Source organism: Triturus cristatus, chromosome 7, assembly GCF_964204655.1.
Source record: "Triturus cristatus chromosome 7, aTriCri1.1, whole genome shotgun sequence".
NCBI lineage: Eukaryota > Metazoa > Chordata > Amphibia > Caudata > Salamandridae > Triturus > Triturus cristatus.
Genome location: NC_140590.1, coordinates 446,105,178 through 446,124,820, shown reverse-complemented (window position 1 = coordinate 446,124,820; position 19,643 = coordinate 446,105,178). Strand labels below are relative to the sequence as shown.

At 41.7% G+C, this 19,643-nt stretch overlaps 1 protein-coding gene across 1 annotated transcript in view; it reads right to left on the bottom strand.

Moving 5' to 3' along the window:
- DNAH9 (dynein axonemal heavy chain 9) overlaps positions 1 to 19,643 on the bottom strand; it is a 1,479,259-nt gene that overhangs the window by 58,377 nt on the left and 1,401,239 nt on the right. Inside the window, exon 68 of the mRNA XM_085616775.1 lies at positions 17,740 to 18,129. Coding sequence (XP_085472901.1) covers positions 17,740 to 18,129 — 390 coding nt within the window. The remainder of the gene's footprint in view (positions 1 to 17,739; positions 18,130 to 19,643) is intronic.

Sequence of the window (19,643 nt, the reverse complement as noted above, 5' to 3'; positions counted from 1 at the left end):
GGAGATCCAGTAATATCACTTTCTGTGCAGATGAATGATGGAAAATCCCTGAGTGCTAGCAGGAGTGAAGAATGCTTGAGTCCTTTAACGTGTAACCTTCTTCCAGGAGGGGTCCGGAGACATCAGGAGTCTTCTTCCAGCAAGACCATCATTAGGTAGAGTCTTCTGAGGCCAAGAAATGTTTTGAAAAGGTTTTGGTTTCAGATTTATTCTGTGCATTCAACAGTGATTGAAGAAATTCTGTCACTCAGGTCTATCTCACAGCCACTCAGCTCATTTTGGATTATTTCCTCTATGCTTTATTAATCTGTTTCAATATAGGACAATTATTCAGCCACCAGGTAGGTCTAGCCTCAGCTCCTTAGCCACTCCCTTATTAGGATGAGGTCCCCTCCCACCTACCAGGGCCCAAACTAGTTCTCTTCCCTCACTGTGACTAGAGCCAGGCTTTCTGGGAGTGTCCTGGTAAAGAATGGAAGCACTCCCTGGCATCTTAAAGTCAAAATAGGCAGTGGTAAAGCAGTATTTTGTTCTTCCAACTGTTCTTGTCCACTCCCAGTTTAAGTAAGCAATAAAATTGAAACACTTTTCTAGAATTTTCCAGGCAGAACTAGGAAAAATTATTTTAATCCCTAGGCATGTTCAGGGGAAAGTGTGGCAAAGTCTACACAGTAAGATAGTGTCTGGGTTTTATTTAATTATGGGAGCACACTAACCAAAATATATAATGTGACCTAATTTATTTATAAACACTCTTCCCCCTGAGCCTATAAGGCCCACTTTATGGGTTACTTATCAATATATAAAAATAGGCTTTACTACTTGACAAAAACACTTCTCCCTGCCCTTTGTCACTCACTGCAGTGCCTTTAAACTACAGTCCACCCACAGAATGAAGATGCTTCTGGCAGATAGATATTTTTGTTATACATGTCGGTGATGTAAATACACACTGCAGCCCTAATATGACATTTAACTCCCACACCTTAGGTGCATTTTTGGACCACCTACAATGGTCTTACAGAACAGTTAAATAGACCAATATGTGAAATCAAGTTTACCAATATCATTTTAGGGTCACAGCACACACACTGTGGCAGTGAATAGCAGTGTCAGAGTACACAGAGTCCTAAAACCAGCAAATAGGGTCCAGAACTACAACCACCTTCTCCCACTTCTTCCTAACAAAGTCAGGAAAATGTGATGGCTCTTTGCCTCAGCAATATATTATCTATCTTGATGGTTGTGGGTCTCTGTAAACCTAAACCTACAGCCAAGCAGTGCTGAAACTGCACTCGGGGAGTGGTGGCAATGTATGGTGAGAATCTAGGTTCTGGGATTTTTTTAAATTCTGAAGTGGATGGGGAAGGTCTTTCATGGATCATGGCGGTGAGTGATCAGACACTAGGTACATTTTACATATTTAAATGAAGAGGAGGGGCATGTTTCAAGAGTTACGTGGGAGAGTCTATGGTGCCGGTTATTGAGATTTGCAATACACAATAGTGGGATGGGAAGGGTTTTTGTTTATGAGTGGAGTGGGAGAGTGGGAGAATACCATTTATTAGAGTTTTTGGGAGGAAGAAGGAACAAATGAATGTTGCAATGTGGGAGGTAGGGGGCCCGACTATTTATCTTTTTAGAATGCAGTCCATGAGTGTGACAAAGGAGGTGACACCATGTGGCTCATGGATGGCTTTCCCTTAACTCCTGTTCCTCTGTAGGGGTTTAAATTGCATGAAAATGTAGTTATGTAGGTGCCAATGTGACTTTTTCCACCTTGTGGTTCCAAAGGATATAATAGATAACTCAGACTTCACTCTTGTTGTCTGTTTCATGTCACTTGGAACCGCTCAGTGGAAAACCCAATATTGGAATCTCCCTTTCAATATTTCTTTATAATGCAGCCTAGATGTGACTTTGCATGTCCCTTGTAAAAGGAAAATGAATTAGCTGCTTAACTGTAATAACTTATTACCTGTATAATGTTGGGTTGAGCCAGCAGACACTGTTAAAGGTAGGCCATTGGAGTACATTTACAACAAATGTTTAAACAATAAAAACAAGAACTGGCTTTTCAGCTCTTCTGATTTGTTTTCTTTAAATGGACTCTCATTAAGAGAAAAGAGGCATTTATGGCAACATGTTTATGTTTTTTGCACAGCCTTGGCTCAATATACAAAATCTGGACTCTCACTGTCTGTTACTCAACACTATGATCTACGGAGTATGATATGACTTTTGAAAAAATTACTACCTGCATAGTGCTGTGATCACATTTGCACTACACATGCCACTTTGATTCTCCATATAGGCTACCATACTCAGTCATATGAAGGAACAAGAGACAATCGCTTTAAGCTTTTTGAGGGAAGAGTAATAATACTATGACCACATATTATAAATAATGAAAGACTTTCTAAGCTACAAGAAGTTTACAAGTCACCTTGTAGTTCTGTGACCTTATAAGAAACTTAACCACTGGCTTCATTCCTTTAGATGGTCATGGAACTTGTCAGTGACTTGCAATATAATTTTTGTATTTAATTTGTTATTAATTAATGTCTGTGTGTATGTATTTATTTAGCATTTGAAATGTCACATAATATGCACAAGACTAAAGGAAATAGAGAGCTTTACATGAGAACAGTTATAATATATAACGACATAAGGTTTTTTTCTTACACAGTGCAGTGGAAAGGTTTCGGCATGAAAGTTACTATCAGGGTGGACAGGCAGATCTTCTACTAATTTCTTGGCCAACAAGCATACCAAAAACTATACAGAGAAAGGATCCAGACATATAGTTTGCCTCTTCACCAGGTTGTAATTATCTATTGTAATTCATGCCCTACCTCAGGGGGTTTTGCACGGTTAAACACCCCCATCTCCGTAGTTCCAAGCGAATTTCTTCACAATATTTGCTAACTTGTTGAAAAGTTGTAGATGAGAGACAAGAGGTTGCATTGTAAGTTAGCAGTCTTGCTGTGTTAGTGTCTTTGCTTTTCTAGAGGATCTCTGATAGTTCACTGTTTTGCGATGATAATATCTGCCCCTATGTGGATGTGGACTGGAGCACTGAGACCATATTGGTGCTCTACTTTTAATAGCTCAACATGACAAAATGAGGCATGTGGAGCTGGACACCATTCAGGCACAATAGCATCTGAAGCATAGGGGCCATTACATCACTCTCTGATGCCAACTGACAAAGCAACAGCTCAACACTAGGGGGCATTCGCCTGTGAAGTAATCAGGAACTATTACATGGAAACTTCACTACCCGTCTTTGAAAAAAGGTCCCTTTGCTATCACCAGCTACCTTCTGAAGTACTGGAAGTTGAGATAAAGTGACACCCAAATTCACTGCAGGTGCGCTGAACTGGGAGAGCTCACATCAGCCACATCACTAGGTCCTCATGCTGAAAAGGCCCATGCTGTCCAGATCCCTCAAGGTCCAGGACTCCGCATGTATGCCACCATTTGGTGTAGGGCAGCAAGTTCTGGCAGCTGCCATTGACTTCATGGATTACAAGGGCAAGCTGGTGTTGCCATTTTACAAAGTAGTGTATATTCAACTACAAAATCACATCACTGCTAGCCATGTCCTGCACCACTAGCAGTCTGGCATCATGTCACACTGCAGCGCATAGACTTCTACCATACACTTCTTACACAATGCCCTTCTGTCCACAGATGAGGCTGACACCTGCTTTTTGATATTGCTGGACTTCTCAGCTATCTTTGACACAGTTGGTCATTTCACCCTCATACACACTCTGGAGCCTCAAATGGGATTCACCAGCAGTGTCCTTCACTGGTTCTTCTTTAGCGTTTCAAAATGATACCAGTTTGTTCATAGGAGCACCTGAAGCTGCCAAATGATCCCCGTTACCTACAGAGTGCTTCAGTGGTCCATACTATCACTTGTAATCTTCAGAGTCTATGTGGAGCCACTTGGTGCTCTGCTCACAGATAACAGCATTATGATTCACCAATAGTACACAAGTCTACTTGAAAGTCTCCTCTGCTTCAGACATCCAACTCCTCAAACACTGCCTGCACATTATTCAGACCTCAATGTCTAGTGCCTACCTGAGGCTCAACCCAACCAAGGAAGAATGCCCATTATTTTCCAAGAAGAACAACAAGAAACAGCACAAACCTGTCTCAATTACATGAACCTTGATGGTTTCTAAGCCCAGCGAGGTACTGCTATCCCTCTGTGATCTTTCTTTGCATATTTCTATAACACTGTAACCAGCTGATGTGCCACTACATTGTACAGCATGATGTGATTCATATACAAATTCATAATAATATTTCACCTGAGAACAATTAACAAGGCTTGTAAGCTTTGTAAACAACAGAAGTTATTGTTTGCCAATTAAATGCTAAAAGAAATCACCAGGTACTAGTGTTTTAGGCTTGTTCTTTCTGACTTGTGTTCCTTTTTACTGTCTGCAGCCTTTTTGAGTGACTCACTATTTTTTGCTACAGCCCTTCTGCAAGAATGTTCCAGACAATGATTACTTCTCCTCCATACATTGCTAAAACACTGTGATTCCTCTCTCAGGACATAAAGTTCCAGAGAAGCTCAATGATGGTTTACTTAAACAGAGAGAGACAGTGTGAGAGTGAGAGAGAATGTGTCTGGAGGCACTCTGTACTTAAGCTAATGAGCATTTGCTAGCATTGTCACTGGAATGTCAGAATACTACTTTTAAATGGTTTTCCAACCTTTGCCACTTCCAGCTCAATGGAGCAGAAAAACATGCTTATTGTATGCTGTCAGTTTAAAAAGTAACAGAGAAATTATTTTAACTAAAGAAGACAAAGTACACATTGTTTTAAAGTCTTTTGACATAAACTGCTCTTTGCTGCACCAGATTTTGAAGGCTATATGTTGTTGGGCCAGGAAGAAATGAAGTAGACAGTTGGGTCCAGATTTACTAAGTCCTTTCGTCAAGCATTGCAACACAATGGCTTAAGTGAGATTTGCTAAACCATGTAAATCCAGCTTGCATGGCTGTCTGTGGCTTAGATAATCCAGGGTAACCCAAGGCAGCACAAATCGCTGCCTTGCGTTACTCTGCATTGGGAATGCATTCCATGGGTGGAGCGGGGGCATTCTTTTCTGCAGCACAAGTGAAAAAACGAAAATGCCTCTAAGGATTATTTTTGTGCAGGAAAGTGTCCATTCTGGCACAAAAGGAATCCTGCCTGTAACGCAGTTACCTTGCATCATGTCGCAAGGGGGGCCAGCATTGGCGTTAGGCAGCACTCCTAAGCACCAGCGCTAGAAGAAAGCAGGAATGTTTTATATCTTAGTAGATATGGAGGATTCCTGCTGTCTCTCTGTCATGCTGTGCAGCCAGTTGTCATGCTGCATTGTGTTGGGTGACATTTTGATAAATCTGACCAATTGTGTTGCTTGTTTTCAAGTACACACAAAGTTTTTTTTTAAGTACGCATAGGCCACTGTGTCAGGTGTGAGCTAGGTTCTGTGAGGGAATCTTCGAAAAACATAGCATTAGGGCATTTAGGCAAGACAGAATTCAAACATTTTACAAGGGAAACTCATTTTTCAAACATATTTCTAAAAATGAACAGCAAATCTCATCTTCAGATTGGTAAAGGTTCAGATTTCCAAGGACAAGATTTTTTTGGTATTGGCAATTTCTCCTGCATCCCGGACTGAATATCAGTTCTGTCAGGAAGATATAGAGCTGAAGACGGTCTGGTGAAGGTGCAGCATCTACACCTAGTGGAGACTGCTCATGACCAGACTGCTTAAGGGAAGCAGAGAGTCCAGCAATGGTACATGCCCACAGTTAGTCTACGGCTGTCGGCCTGAATGATGAGTCAGATCTAGTGCATTTAAGAAGGAAATAGCATGGTGTAAAACTTCACATGGAAGATGGCTACCAGAACAGAAGCCCACTTGAGACTACCTATCAGGCTATCAGTCCTTTTATCAAGTGCCTAAGAGTAGTATCAAACTTGTAACTGCATGTTTTGTTTTTGAATCATGGCTGAGATCGAAGTTTGGTCATTTCCAACCCTTCACAACTGATTTGGGGAGATTCATTTGCTTGCCAATGGTGAGTCAGATTACACCATGATTGTATATCAAACCAACAATAGCTATAAAATAGTTATAAAGTTCAGTAAATGTTATAACTTTTCAAAGGGAATAAGACTTACTCATCATCTTATTAACAGATTATTAAAATCTTATTGAGACATGTAAACATTAAAATAGATATTGTGATACAATGACAACCTCAAAACAAGGAATTGATACTGTTTTCAAAGCCAGTAGGCCCAGGTATATTTTTGGTGGCCTGATGCTTCATCCTAAGCATGAAAATTGTCTTCCTGTCTTGATTTTGAGAGTCTTCCGTAGATATATATTGCTGTGGGTGTTATGTCACGGGGGATACATTTTATTTGAAGATCCTGCCTTGTTGGGGTAGGAGTATCCCCTGCATGGTGAATGGGAGTGTATTTCTGCCCTGAGCGCAAGACTGCATGTGAAACTGGTATCCTGGCTTTTATCGTGACCCTAGCACCACACTAATTCACTGTTTTCCCCAAGAACTGGGCTTGTCTCTGGTAATGTGAACTCCAGAACCTATTAGATGACCTGAAGTCCCACACCAAGCATACTACACCGTAGGCAGTGGATTCCTGACAATGACATGGTTGTGTCAATGTACATATGATTTATGACTCTGTGGTGCGACAAGACAAGACCTTTTTTCTGAGTCAAAAAAGAGGATAGTCGCGCTGACCCTTTTCATATAACATTTGTCTACTTTGTAAAGTCAAGAACATTGGGCTGACATCCAGTGAACATAGTGAGTGTGTGTATGTGCAGTGTGTGCGCACATGTTTCATAGTATTGCCTGCTTTCCAGTGGTTGGGAGGTGGCGACCCAGACACTGCAGTGAGGAGGATGGAGACAGGGCTACTTTTAGAAATTCTCTTAGGGCCTTGATAGCAAAGATTGTTGATTACTTCTTTCTGGGCACTGATATTTGGAAGATGGTAGGGGTTAAGTATGGGATTGCCCACCGTAACACGGCTCTGAACTTGAGGCGTCTTCATGGAGTGCTCGCCAGAACGGCGTCCATACGTGAGCCGGCCATTTTGGCGTCTTTGGATGCAACAATGGCGTTTGATACTCTAGAATGGCCGTATCTTTGGGCGGCGCTCGCGAAATTTGGTTTTGGCCCCGGGTTTATCGGTTGGGTAAAGTTGTTGTATGATGAACCGTTGGCTCAGGTGGTAGTGAATGGCAGAGTGTCGACACCCTTTGTGTTGGGAAGAGGCACGCGGCAGGGTTGTCCGTTGTCGCCCCTCCTCTTCGCACTTGCCTTGGAACCTCTGGCTGCCTGGCTATGATGGGAGCCCTCATTGCGGGGCATCAGGTGGATGCCTGAATTTGAGGACCGCATCTCTCTTTATGCGGATGACATTCTCCTGTACCTCACATCTCCCCGGCAGTCTTTAATTGTATTAGTTGATGTTCTAAACTCATTTGGTCGTAACTCCGGCTTGGTCATTAACTGGACTAAGTCATGCGTCTACGTTCTCTCAGGTGACGCTCCTCTCCTTCTGCGTAGCTGCCCTATCCAGATTTCACAGTCAGGGTTTAAATACTTGGGAGTCTTCATAACATTAGACCCTGTGGCCCGTTATGAGCGGAACTTACTCCCCCCACTTCAACGACTAAAGGCCGACTTTTCGGGTTGGCGACAGCTTCCGCTTTCGCCGCTCGGATGTGCGGCGTTGTTTAAAATGATATCGTTACCATGATTCCTGTATGCACTACAAAACACACTCGACGTCATACTGGCCTGCTATTTCCGTGAGGTGGAGAGTTTGCAGAGGCAATTGTTCTGGGACGAGCGATCGCGAATCGCTCTCACAAAATTGACGCTCCGTTGGTATGATGGTATTTGGTATTTGGTATTTATTTATTATGCATGATTAATTAAAACCTTTGCATGTACAAAAATAAAATTCCATTCATTCCATGATAAAATCACTATATACAGTTGCTTATTTGTCGCATACAATAAAATTATTAACACAATTTGCAAAAGATAGCTGTTGTTGTTATTGTGGCTGAAGGTGTTTGACTCTGGGTTTCGTATTGAACTTAATCTTTAAGCGACTCAGGCCAGGTTTTTTAGTCTCTTTGCGGTAATGTCAAGGAATGTAATCAACCTACAGTTTAACTTTACCCGGTCTGGGTTAAAGCACAACATTAATGCTTGTCTGCATGATCTGACGCCGTATTGTTTGAAGACAGGTTTTAATAGGGTGCTCCTGATGTCTTTTAACTTATTGCAAATGCATATGATATGGATTGAATCTTCTGTACCACTACTACATAGCCGGCATTGGGCGTTTTCTTCCCTTCTCTCCCAGGGAGGCAAGAATTGATTGAAGGGTCCTGCCCCCAGTCTTAATCTGAGGAATTTTTCCTTTATAATAATTTTTAAGCCCACTTTCAGGTAGGGTTGAGGTGTTAGTTTGTTGTAAGTGTGTAAGACCATCCAGCCATGTGATCTTTTAGCTAGGGTTTTTTTTATCCTCTAATACGGATAGGGTACGAGTTACCCTTGTAACTATTTTTTTGAAAATTTGATGGTTACCCTGGACTTCCCACAGTTCTGTTAACCCCAGCTATTTGATCGCTTCCTGGAGGTATGCGTTTGCCGGTGTATTTCTTGGGAGGGAGAGTTCTGTCCAGAGTAGCTCGTTTAGGGTTCCCTTGTCATCTTGTTTAATTTTGTGCAAGCATTTTACATAGGCTCCCATACGTTCTAAGGATTGTTTTTGAAGTCCAAATTCTAATCGAATTTGAGCGGGGGAGGCCGTTCTGGGGAGATGGAAAATTGCGCGGTATGCCTTAGATATTATATTATCAAGAGTCACGGCATCTTTTCCCTTCAGCGCTTCACTCCCATAGTATATGGCTGGCTGAAATTTTGCTTGCATGATCCTAAGCAAGGGATCGAATGACAAATCCGGTAGAAGCTTCTTTAGGGGTTTGATTGTTAGATAAGTTGTTACCCCCTTTCTCCGCACGGCTTCTAGTTGTGGTTTTGCTGAGTTATTTTGATCCAATATGACCCCTAAGTATTGATAACTAACACCTTGATCCAGGCGATGGCCTTCTGGAAACCAACTAAGATGTTTTCTCTTGTGGTAATTAACCGCCATGGTTTTTGTTTTGTTATAATTTATTTTTAGAGCGTTTTCTTGCGAGAACTGTAAAGTGACATTCAGTAGATGTTGTAGACCAACGGGGGTCCTGCTTATCAAAACCAAGTCGTCCGCGTATAACAGGCAAGGTAGGGGAACATTTCCTAGTTTAGGAGCGTGGCCTATACTGCTGCTCAGTGTCTCTGGTAAGTCTGCAAGAAATAAGTTAAATAGCATGGGGGCTAAAACGCATCCTTGTTTGAGTCCTTTTGAGGTGGGAATTTTTCTTGATATTTTACCACCATTTGCAAGTTTTATCCTAACCCATGTATTGGTATGCAGATTCCTTAGTTGGGAAAGAAGATTGGAAGGAATACCCCAGCTGTCGAGCTGTTGCCAAAGCTTGGTGCGATCGACGTGGTCGAAAGCTTCTGTAAAATCTATAAAGCATAGAAAAAGTGGGTATTTTCCCTGTTTAGCAGCGTCCATGAGTAGGGTCAGTGCCATTATGTTGGTTATGGTTCCTTGCCTTTTCCGGAAGCCAGTTTGGGTCAAGGGTATTACCTTGTTTTCCTCAGTCCAGGTAGATATTTCTTTTAAGAGGAGCCCTGCAAAGTATTTAGCCTCTGTATCAATCAGGGTTATTAGACGATAATTTTTTGGTTCAGCCCTAGCCCCTTGTTTGTAAATTGGGCTTATAATTGAGCCTCTCCAAGAGTCTGGAATTGTGCAATTTAGAATTGCATATTGAAAGATGGGCTCCAGTGCCTTGCTCCAGAAGTCCGGGTCGTTTTTAAACAGTATGGGTGGTATCCCATTGGGGCCCGGAGCACCTGATGGTCGGCCCTTTGGTATTTGGTTCATTATCAATTTGGTAGTTTGGGCCGTGTTCTCTCCGTTTGTGGGCGGTTCTGCTATGTGTTCTGTAGAATGCTCTATGTTTTGATTTGGAGCTATTCTTGTATGGTTGTCAGGTGAGTACTGGCTGAGGAGTACTGATTGATTTTTAGCCTTGATGCTAATCCCAGGAATTTGATGTTTGGGATGTTGATTCTTAGTTATTATTGAAATGGTTGAAAAGAAAATTTGCCCAGACCTCTTCGGAAATGTTGGAATTAATTACGCAATGCTGCGGTTGCCGCAATTTATTTATTGATTGCCAAAATTTAACGTTGTTTTTTTGTTTGGCGTCGTAAATCAATTTGGCCCAGAAATCGTTGTTCTTTGTTGTATTTCTTAGCCAACTTCTCTTTTTTAGGAGGGCTTTAGTTTCACGTAGCGACTGTCGGAGGTTTTGGTTACCAGGTTGTCTCCGTAGCTGTCTTAGTGTGTGGTTTAATGTTGTTTTCAGTTTCTGCGAGTCGGGGCTAGTGATTTTCAAATTTGGAGGAACATTTATGTGCTTTTTGGAACTTTTATTTACAGGAAGTCTTTTTCCAAGATTGACGATGAAAGTCTCCCATATTTCCAGTGGGTTAACAAGATTGTCTTGTGCTTCCTTCAGCGCATCTTTAGCCTGTACTGTTACGTTTTCTATGTTTGTTGAGTTACACCTAATGCGGTGGAGGTTTATTGTTCCCACTGGGACAATAGATGTTTCTGCCTCCTGGTCTAATATAGCTGTAGAATGAAGTACCATCTCTTGCGGCATATGGTCACTAAGGGTACTGTTGCCTATTCGAAATGATACAATTTTGTTGAACATAGTTAATGTTGTGAAGGTGAAGTCAATCGTCGTCGATGCTTTGAGCGAATGGTACGTTGGTGCTGGAGGGTTATCGTCTTTGAAGCGGCCATTGGTTGCCCTCAGGTTTAGGTGTTCAAGTTCTGACAGAAAGAGTATTGAGCTCTTGTAGTTTTATTTACCAATGGGAGGCCTTGATTTGGGACTCCCCAAATGCCAGTTAGGTCAAGGCAGAGGTCGTCTTCCTGTGTTGTCCCAAGGAGGTGCATGTTAAAGTCTCCTGCCACAATGATTTTGTCGGTGTTTTCCTCTTCCATTATTCTTGATATTTCTTTAACCACTTCCTTTGATGATTGTACTTTATTTTTCGGGTGGAGGTAAACATTTATCAATATTACCTTTTGAGTTTTCTGGTCAAGAGACATTTTGATTACTGAGGCTTGTATACAACTTGGGGAAGTGATTTGAAATGTTAACGGATGCATCTCACCGAATTTCAGTATAGAAGAAAGAAGGAGCAGACCACCCGAACGGCGTCCAAATCTAGTGTTTTTTATTGCGGGTTTGAAACATGAGATGTATCCCGGGAGGTCAAAAGATGTATCCTCCCAGGTCTCCTGAAGTAAGATAATGTCAAACATTTTGAGATAATTCAGAAATTCTGGGTCACTTTGCATGTAATTTAGACCGTTAATGTTCCAGGTAGTTATTTTAATTTCATTAGAGCCCTTAAGAGGGGGCAATGTAGGCGATGACTTTTGTCAGTTTGAGTATGTTAGCAGAATAGTCCGTTGTAAGCCTTGCCTTCCATTCATGGTCGAGGAATCCTTTGAGGCGAACTGGTTGACTGTTGGAGTACTGCTTCTTGCGCCCCTTAGGATTGATGTCGTTGTACGGCGTGGGCTGTCTGAAGTTAAAAATGGAGTTGGGTATTGTGGTTTGGGGACTGTTGTTAATGCTACCCCCCCAGTTTTGAAATATTGTAATTTCGTTGCTGATTCTAGATGCTATCTCCGATGTTTTCCAAGTTGTTTTAGAGGCTTCCGAGTTTGTTGAATTGTAATTTGGTAAAAATTCAACAAACAAAAGGTCGGAGCTATGAATCGTTGTTAGTGAAGGGATGGCTTGTAAGAGGTGTAGTATATTCCCCCTGTTTAGAATGTCTATCCGGCCTCGCGACTTATATCTGGGGGCGAAGATGATCATGTCGGAGGCCTCTGCTTCGGTGAAATCATCAATTTGATGTCTGCTAGGGGAGGCCGCGCGTCTGGCCTGAGATACACTGAGGCTGTCTTGTACGAGGTTGCCCGGTCCACTTTTTACATTTTCTTTTGAAGGTTTAATTTGGGGCTACCGACCTTTATCTTCTAGGCCTCCAGACGGAGACGAATTTTGGGTTTTTGAAGATTCATAACTTTGTTGTCTTGCCATCGACTCTTGGGCTTGTAAGCTCTTATTTACCTTATTCGATGTTTGGGCCTTTATTTGTATGGTTAAAGGTTCCTTATTAACATGAGACTCCTGGGTTTTAGGCATTGAAGATGTTTCCAATATGGAGCGTTCGTTGATCTTGTCGCTGTCTGTTATGCTTACCCCTGGGTGATTTGTGTTGGGGCAAGTTTGCAAATCCGTTTGAGGTGTTTTTCCAATTGAGGTAAGATTTCTTGTGGTAATATCATCCGGGTACAACGTAGATAAATTTTGATTGTTTATTATTTTTGATTTCATTTCTGCATGATCTTTTGACAGCCAAGTAAGCAAAGGTTGGACAGGGGCCGTGTTTTTCCTTTTTCTCCCCTTCCTTTTGTTTTTGCAACCAATGTTTTTTCCTGTATTTTCCTTGCTTGATGACAATTGGTTTGTTGGTGCTTTCCCTAGAGGGGTGTCTTTAAGGGGTTGCAGCGCCCTGCACTCACCTATTTCATTCTGCATGGTCGGAGATAAACTCTCAATTGGAGATAAATTCTCCGAATGTTGTAATACTGTTTTTGTTTTTTCCTTTATAAGTAAAACTGGACTTTCTCTTGTTTGAGATGTAACGACAGCTACAGACAATATGTCGCTAAGAAGTGACGGTAGCATGGAAAGTTTATCTATAATTGGAGCGCAGGTACAGTCTTGCCGGAGGAGTTTATTGTTGAGGACTGCTTCCTGTCCTCTTCTAATTAACCCATTTAGGTCGGCCAGCTTTGTATCAATAGCAGATGTATTGCACTCCCCGATATCAAGCGATATTATTGGGCGTCCCAATTGGCGGCGGTGAACCACGGGATGTACGGACCGGCCCTGAACCCGGCGTTTGAGATGGATAAAATGTTATTGCCTGGTGGGGACTACAATAGGGCACTCTATTCGAAGTCTCCCGGTGTGCAGTTGACAAGCCCAACAAAGATAACAGTACGTGTGTGGCATGCTGCGAATGCTGCGATGGGATGGAAGGACCGCCTGACTCGAGCGACTCCGCTGTATGCTTCAGAAAGGCTGGGCTGTTTGTGGAAAACAAAAGGATTTGAGAAATGGTATATGATTGGCATATGCAAGGTGAGTGATTTTTGGGTGAAAGGGAAGTTTAAAACGTTTGAAATGCTGAAAGCGGAATATAAGTTGAATGATAGGGAGTACTTCCGGTATGCTCAGGTCCGCCATGCGTTGTGTTCGGCTTTCCCTGATGCTACTGCTATCCCGGAAAGTTCCCCACTGGAGGACAGGGTGCTCGATGGCTACGTGCCTGACAGCACAATCTCCTTGATTTATAAAAATCTTATAATCGAACGGGCGGACCTGTTGACCCACCTGAGGGAGGTATGGGTAGCTGACGGTTTGGAATTAGATGATGAGGACTGGGTGTCGGCAGTAGCCTCCCCGAGGGAGGTGGCAATTCCGGCCCGCCTTTGGCTCGTACAGCTGAAGATACTCCATAGAGTGTATGTCACTGGACCCCGCCTGATGCGCATGGGTTTTTCCGTGGATGGATTGTGTAAGCGTGGTTGTGGTTTGCTGGGTACTTTCCTTCACGTCCTATGGGAATGTCCTGAGGTGGCTCGCTTTTGGAGTCGGGTCCATGCGGTAATGGAAGAGGTCACGCATGTTGCTCTGTTTCCAGAAGCTAGGAGGTGTCTACTGAACGTGTGGGAGCCAAACGATTATAATGTGGCACAGACGCAGTGGGCGACTTTGGGGAATATGGTGGCCAAACGCAACATCGCACAGTTATGGGGTTCCCAGAGGTCACCCACGGTCTCGGTGTGGAAGGAGAATATGGACTGGTGCATGTTTAGAGAAAAGACGTGTATGTGGCGAGAGGCAAGCCTAGGAAATGGACTAGGGTGTGGGGTCCGTGGAATTCTTATCGTGGTGACATCTGCGCCACTCCTCTGGCAATAGTATTGGATGTTCATTTGTCCCCCTAGCTGCACATTCCTAATTTGCTATGTTATGAGTATGATACAGTTTGACTTTTCCTCCATTCCCGGGCCCCCCTCCCTCCTCTGTCACAGACCATTCATGATGATTATATAAAGTGGAATTTCCTACCCCGGGGAGCACGTACTGATACTTACAATTCTTATTGCCTTGTTTGTGTGAAATGTTTATAAGTTTTAAATTGAAAGATGAAACCGTCTTTGATACTGTTATTCGACTACAACCGCTGCCTTCACTCGGAGTGCTGATGGACTGACGGGATCTTTTGATTGACATGTCTGTATAACGGTGAAATAACACATCTCGTACTAATTAGCGGCCGGCCCAAGTGGGTGTAGGCCCATGTCTGTACCTCTTTGAAGTCAATTAAAGGTTTCTTTTAAAAATAAAAAATAAAAATTTTGGGATTGCAAGTTTCTGTTGTTGAAGGTGGTCATTTTTATAGGGAGGACCTAATCTTTTGTCTGTCCCTGATTACTGCTTCAGGAAGGCTGATCACAACCAGGTGCAGAAAGCTCACATTTCATAGTGTCCATGTTTTGGATACTTATGCTTGGAGCAGACCCATTGCTACCTGCTGTGAGAACCATCACTTTGCATAAAGGCTGTGTCAGGAGAGCAACCTGAAAATAACATTTGAAAGAGAAACAGCCCAAACCGATACTAAATCCTTAGAAAGTACATCCACATCATCCATCTAAACATTTTGTTCAAACCACCCCACTTTGTTGCAGTGCCAGTTTTGTCATGGCCAAGAAAGAGAGTGTTGGCCAGAGTACTTGCAGTACTGCTGTGTAACTAGGGCTAGTGTCTGTATGACATCCATTCTCTTGCAGAGGTCCGAGAAATCACCTGAAATGTGCAACTTGCTATAGAAGCTGAGGATCAACCTAGAGCTTAAATGCATATCTTCATACTCAAAGGGAGAAGAAGAGTGCCTGGCCCTGCAGCTGGACAGACTATTCAGGTGGAGAAGCCCGGTGTGTCCTGAGGTGGAGAAGTCAGAAGAACTGAAGCCAGTCCAGCCATGAAGTCTGCAATGTCCTTCTGTCTCCTGTTGCAGCTCTGCCTGTAAGCTGAATAGGGAAGTATTTACTGAGTCATCATCTTTCTGCTTGTCATTTCCATCATCAAACTTGGACCTAGTGCTGAAAAGCCACCTTGGGTACTCAATGGCCTGAAAATAGGAACAGCATGACATAGTCCTGATTGCCCCATCTACACATTGCTGCACATCAGTGGAAATAAAGAGCATTTTAGTAAGCATAGCCGAACCCTCTGCAACGAAAGCCAGAACAATGACTGCCCACCACTCTACTATCAAAATGGGAACTCTAAAGTTTTGACCTTACTTACCAAGGGGTTTCCTGTGATTAAAACATGTTGAGATAGTTGTTTTTCTCCTATTTTTGAACTACTGAAAAATTAGGCTTGATGAACTTTAAGTCTTGTTTAGAACTGTAATGGTAATTTACATAAAACGTACAGACTGGTTGGTGAAACAGCTGAAAAAACGGTATCTTGTAGCAGTCGCCATGAAAGATCTTAGCAGCAGGGGAACCTCCAATTAGGTATAGGTGACAACAAAATGTATGGCAACCTTAGCACCATGGATCTATAGTTCTGGGTCTTTTAAATCCCCTTCTAAAGGTCAGGGAGTCACAATTCAGTTGCCGCACAAAGAGGAAGGTTGTTATCACAGAGTCATTGCATCAAACTCCAAATAATACCAGGCAAATTCAATTTATGAGCACTTAGTCAGTCACCCTAGCTGACTGGTTTCTTGGTCTCCAAACAAACAGAGGGGAAGGCCATAGTATTGCTCAGGGACAGATTTCCTGCTTAAGGGTAGGAGCATGTTCCATGGTACACACAAACTAACAAGTGTGAACAAACTTATAAACCAGGCATTCAACTTCGACACTAAGGTCACAGGTCTAGGCAAAGGAATGTACTTCCCTGGTCACTGTACTTAGGTTTAATGAACTGCAATTAGTCTTTGCTTGGGTGCCTCTCTCTCAATCTTTGGGGAGAAAGTCATAGAAGAGTTACAGGTAGGTCTGGATGATGTCCCGTAGATTACCTTTCACTTGGTGTAGCTTCACAATGACATTCCACAAACAGGAAGGAATAGCAGATGACCCACTTACATTGGTCATACAATTGCCAGTAATTACATTTTTAGGATTCAAACATAAAATATATGGGGAAGTCTGTTTATGGAAGTAGATGATCTTTGGCTTTGTACGTGTGCCGAGCATAAGAAATCGAACTAAACTGAAGATGCATGTGTAACCTAGAAACTGTAAAACTGAGAAACATACCTCCCTGAATAATTTGCAGCCTCCATATTGAAAAGCATTTCCACTTAATCATTTCTCCACTATCAGAAAAAGGCTGCTTGTTTAAAAAGTTATGTTTTTGATATCTCTAAGATGGAAAGATCAGAAGAAAGAAGAAATGTGGATACTCATATCACTGGCTGACAGCCAGTCTGGAGCCATTGTTAGACAAAATGTCCCAAAAGGCACATTGTGCAACACTCACAACACGTTAAGATAGTGGATCAGTCCCGCTCAGAATTTTTACATGGTGCCAGTAGACCATACCAGCTCTACCTCTACAAATCCTTACCTAAATTTCACCATTCATTAGCCTCCGTCTGAAGGTGTCACACAGCTAATTCTCAAAGATAATATGTAAGTAGATATCTCTGGGGTCTTCCTTTTTCTAAGGCTAACCTAAGTCTCAGCTGTGAAAGATTTAAAGTCTGTTTGTGGGTTGTAATTTAAATTAGGGACCATTAGACAAGTTTCACATGAGGATGTCAAGGAAAAGTGGTTCCTCCTGCACACAAATTGTAAATATTTCTTCTGAATGTGCAACGTTACATGAATTTCAATAAATATAACAACTTTTACTGTAAGGAGAAGAAGAACAAAGTGGCTTGCTCTTTGAAAAGTAATTTCCTCTAATGATCACTGTACGAAAAAGACCTTGAAAACAGCTATCACATTGGTGACAGTCCTTTTAAAGGATGGCATTTGTTGATTGTATTTTTTAAAACATAAGAGCCAACATCTCTAACAAAACATTTAGCATGCAGGGGCTGGACTGTTTCTGAGGGAAAAAAGGGACCTAGATCTTATTTGGCACCTGTAAATTTCAGCAATAAAATTACTTTTTTTTTTACTAAAGGTCATGAGCTTCTTAAGGAGATCTATGACAACCAAATTATTTTTGACTGAGTCCTTTGTTTGCAAAGGAATGTAGATTTTTTAACTCGTATAAAATGTTAAATGCAAAAACATGATCTTAACTATTTGAAGGTCATTGCATTCTTACGCACAAAGCACAGATATAAAAAAAAATACTTTTCACCTAAACATGAAAACAAGTCAGATATGTACCTGTGTATCCCAGCGGGCGCCCTCCATATACAAGCCATGTACATAAGCACCTTCCCGAGGTGGGCTGCTGAAATCCTCACGGTTCTTCTTTGTCACGTCACACTGTAGGGTCATTTTATCCAGTGGCCATTCATTCTTACGAGCCATGGACTGCATGATGGCAGTCAGGAAGGATTGGGGATTGAAGAAACCTGCTAACCACACTGCTGACGGAAGGGCAAAGTCACCAGTCCAGGTTTCAAGCTCTTTGATTCGGCTTAGAAGATCTACAAACCAGCCAGCGAGGCCAGACATTGAAGGGTATGCTCTCTTTGTCCATGAATCAGGCACGGTGTCAAGGAAAATGGAGTTCTGCAAGTTCTCCATGTCACTGGTCATGGTCAGCTCTCCCTGTGAGGACCAAGAGAGTGCAATCATCACATATGTAGACTGGAATGCAATGTTACTTTTCATGATAACTGACATGACACACAAATACATCTCTGAAAAGTACAACCGTCAAGCTTGTTGCTTCTAATCTAGACTGTTGTATAATCAATTTGAGAAAGAAATGTATATGACTGCACACTGTACTGTGATACAAAATTATGTTGCTTGAAACATATGTGCAGAATGCATTCATCTATCAACACAGTAATTCCAAAAACCAATTGCGTCAAAGTTCGGACTATTTTATAACTACTAGATGTGTGTGTGTGTGTGTGTGTGTGTGTATATATATATATATATATATATATATATATATACACACTGAAAAAACAAGGGCCCGATTCACAGAACTAACTTAAGACAAAATCCTAAACTTGCTATTATTTTTGTATTCACAGAAGGCACTTACTCATTTTGGTATTCACAGAAGACACTTACTCACTTCGGTATTCACAGAAGTTAGGAGTCCTAACTTTAGGACTCCTAAATGCCTTCTGTGAATATCGAAAGTCTTAAAATTAGGATTTTTCTCAGTTGAGGAGTCCTAAAGTTAGGACTCCTAACTTTACTACTACTAAACTGAGAAAAATCCGAATTTTAAAGCTTTCGGTATTCACAGAAGGCATTTAGGAGTCCTAAAGTTAGCAGTCCTAACTTTACTACTGCTAAATTGAGAAAAATCCTTATTTTAAGACTTTCGGTATTCACAGAAGGCATTTAGGAGTCCTACAGTTAGGAGTCCTAACTATACTACTACTAAACTGAGAAAAATCCAAATTTTAAGGGTTTCGGTATTCACAGAAGGCATTTAGGAGTCCTAAAGCTAGGAGTCCTAACTTTACTACTACTAAATTGAGAAAAATCCTAATTTTAAGACTTTCGGTATTCACAGAAGGCATTTAGGAGTCCTAAAGTTAGGAGACCTAACTATACTACTACTAAACTGAGAAAAATCCTAATTTTAAGACTTTCGGTATTCACAGAAGGCATTTAGGAGTCCTAAAGTTAGGACTCCTAACTTCTGTGAATACCGAAATGAGTAAGTGCCTTCTGTGAATACCAAAATGAGTAAGTGCCTTCTGTGAATACCAAAATGGTAGTAAGTTTAGGATTTTGTCTTAAGTCAGTTCTGTGAATCGGGCCCAAAGGTTACAGGTACGTTTTAGTTAGGCTTAGATTTCACTCATGTGCAATTCAGCAGTTATAGCTACCTGAGCTAACTATAACTTACACCCACACAATGCACTGCTTATGACCTCACATATTATATCACTGACGAAATGGTCAGTGACATCACTGATGACATCTCACATGACATCACTGATCACATCACTGATCACATCATCCAGTGATTGTCAGTATTTTCTAAAGGTTTCTGAGTGTTAAACACATATTCTAAGGTACCACAAAAGCTAAATTAGTATACTTTGTGTACTACTAATGAGTGATTTCGTTTTTTAACATATATTATGTCA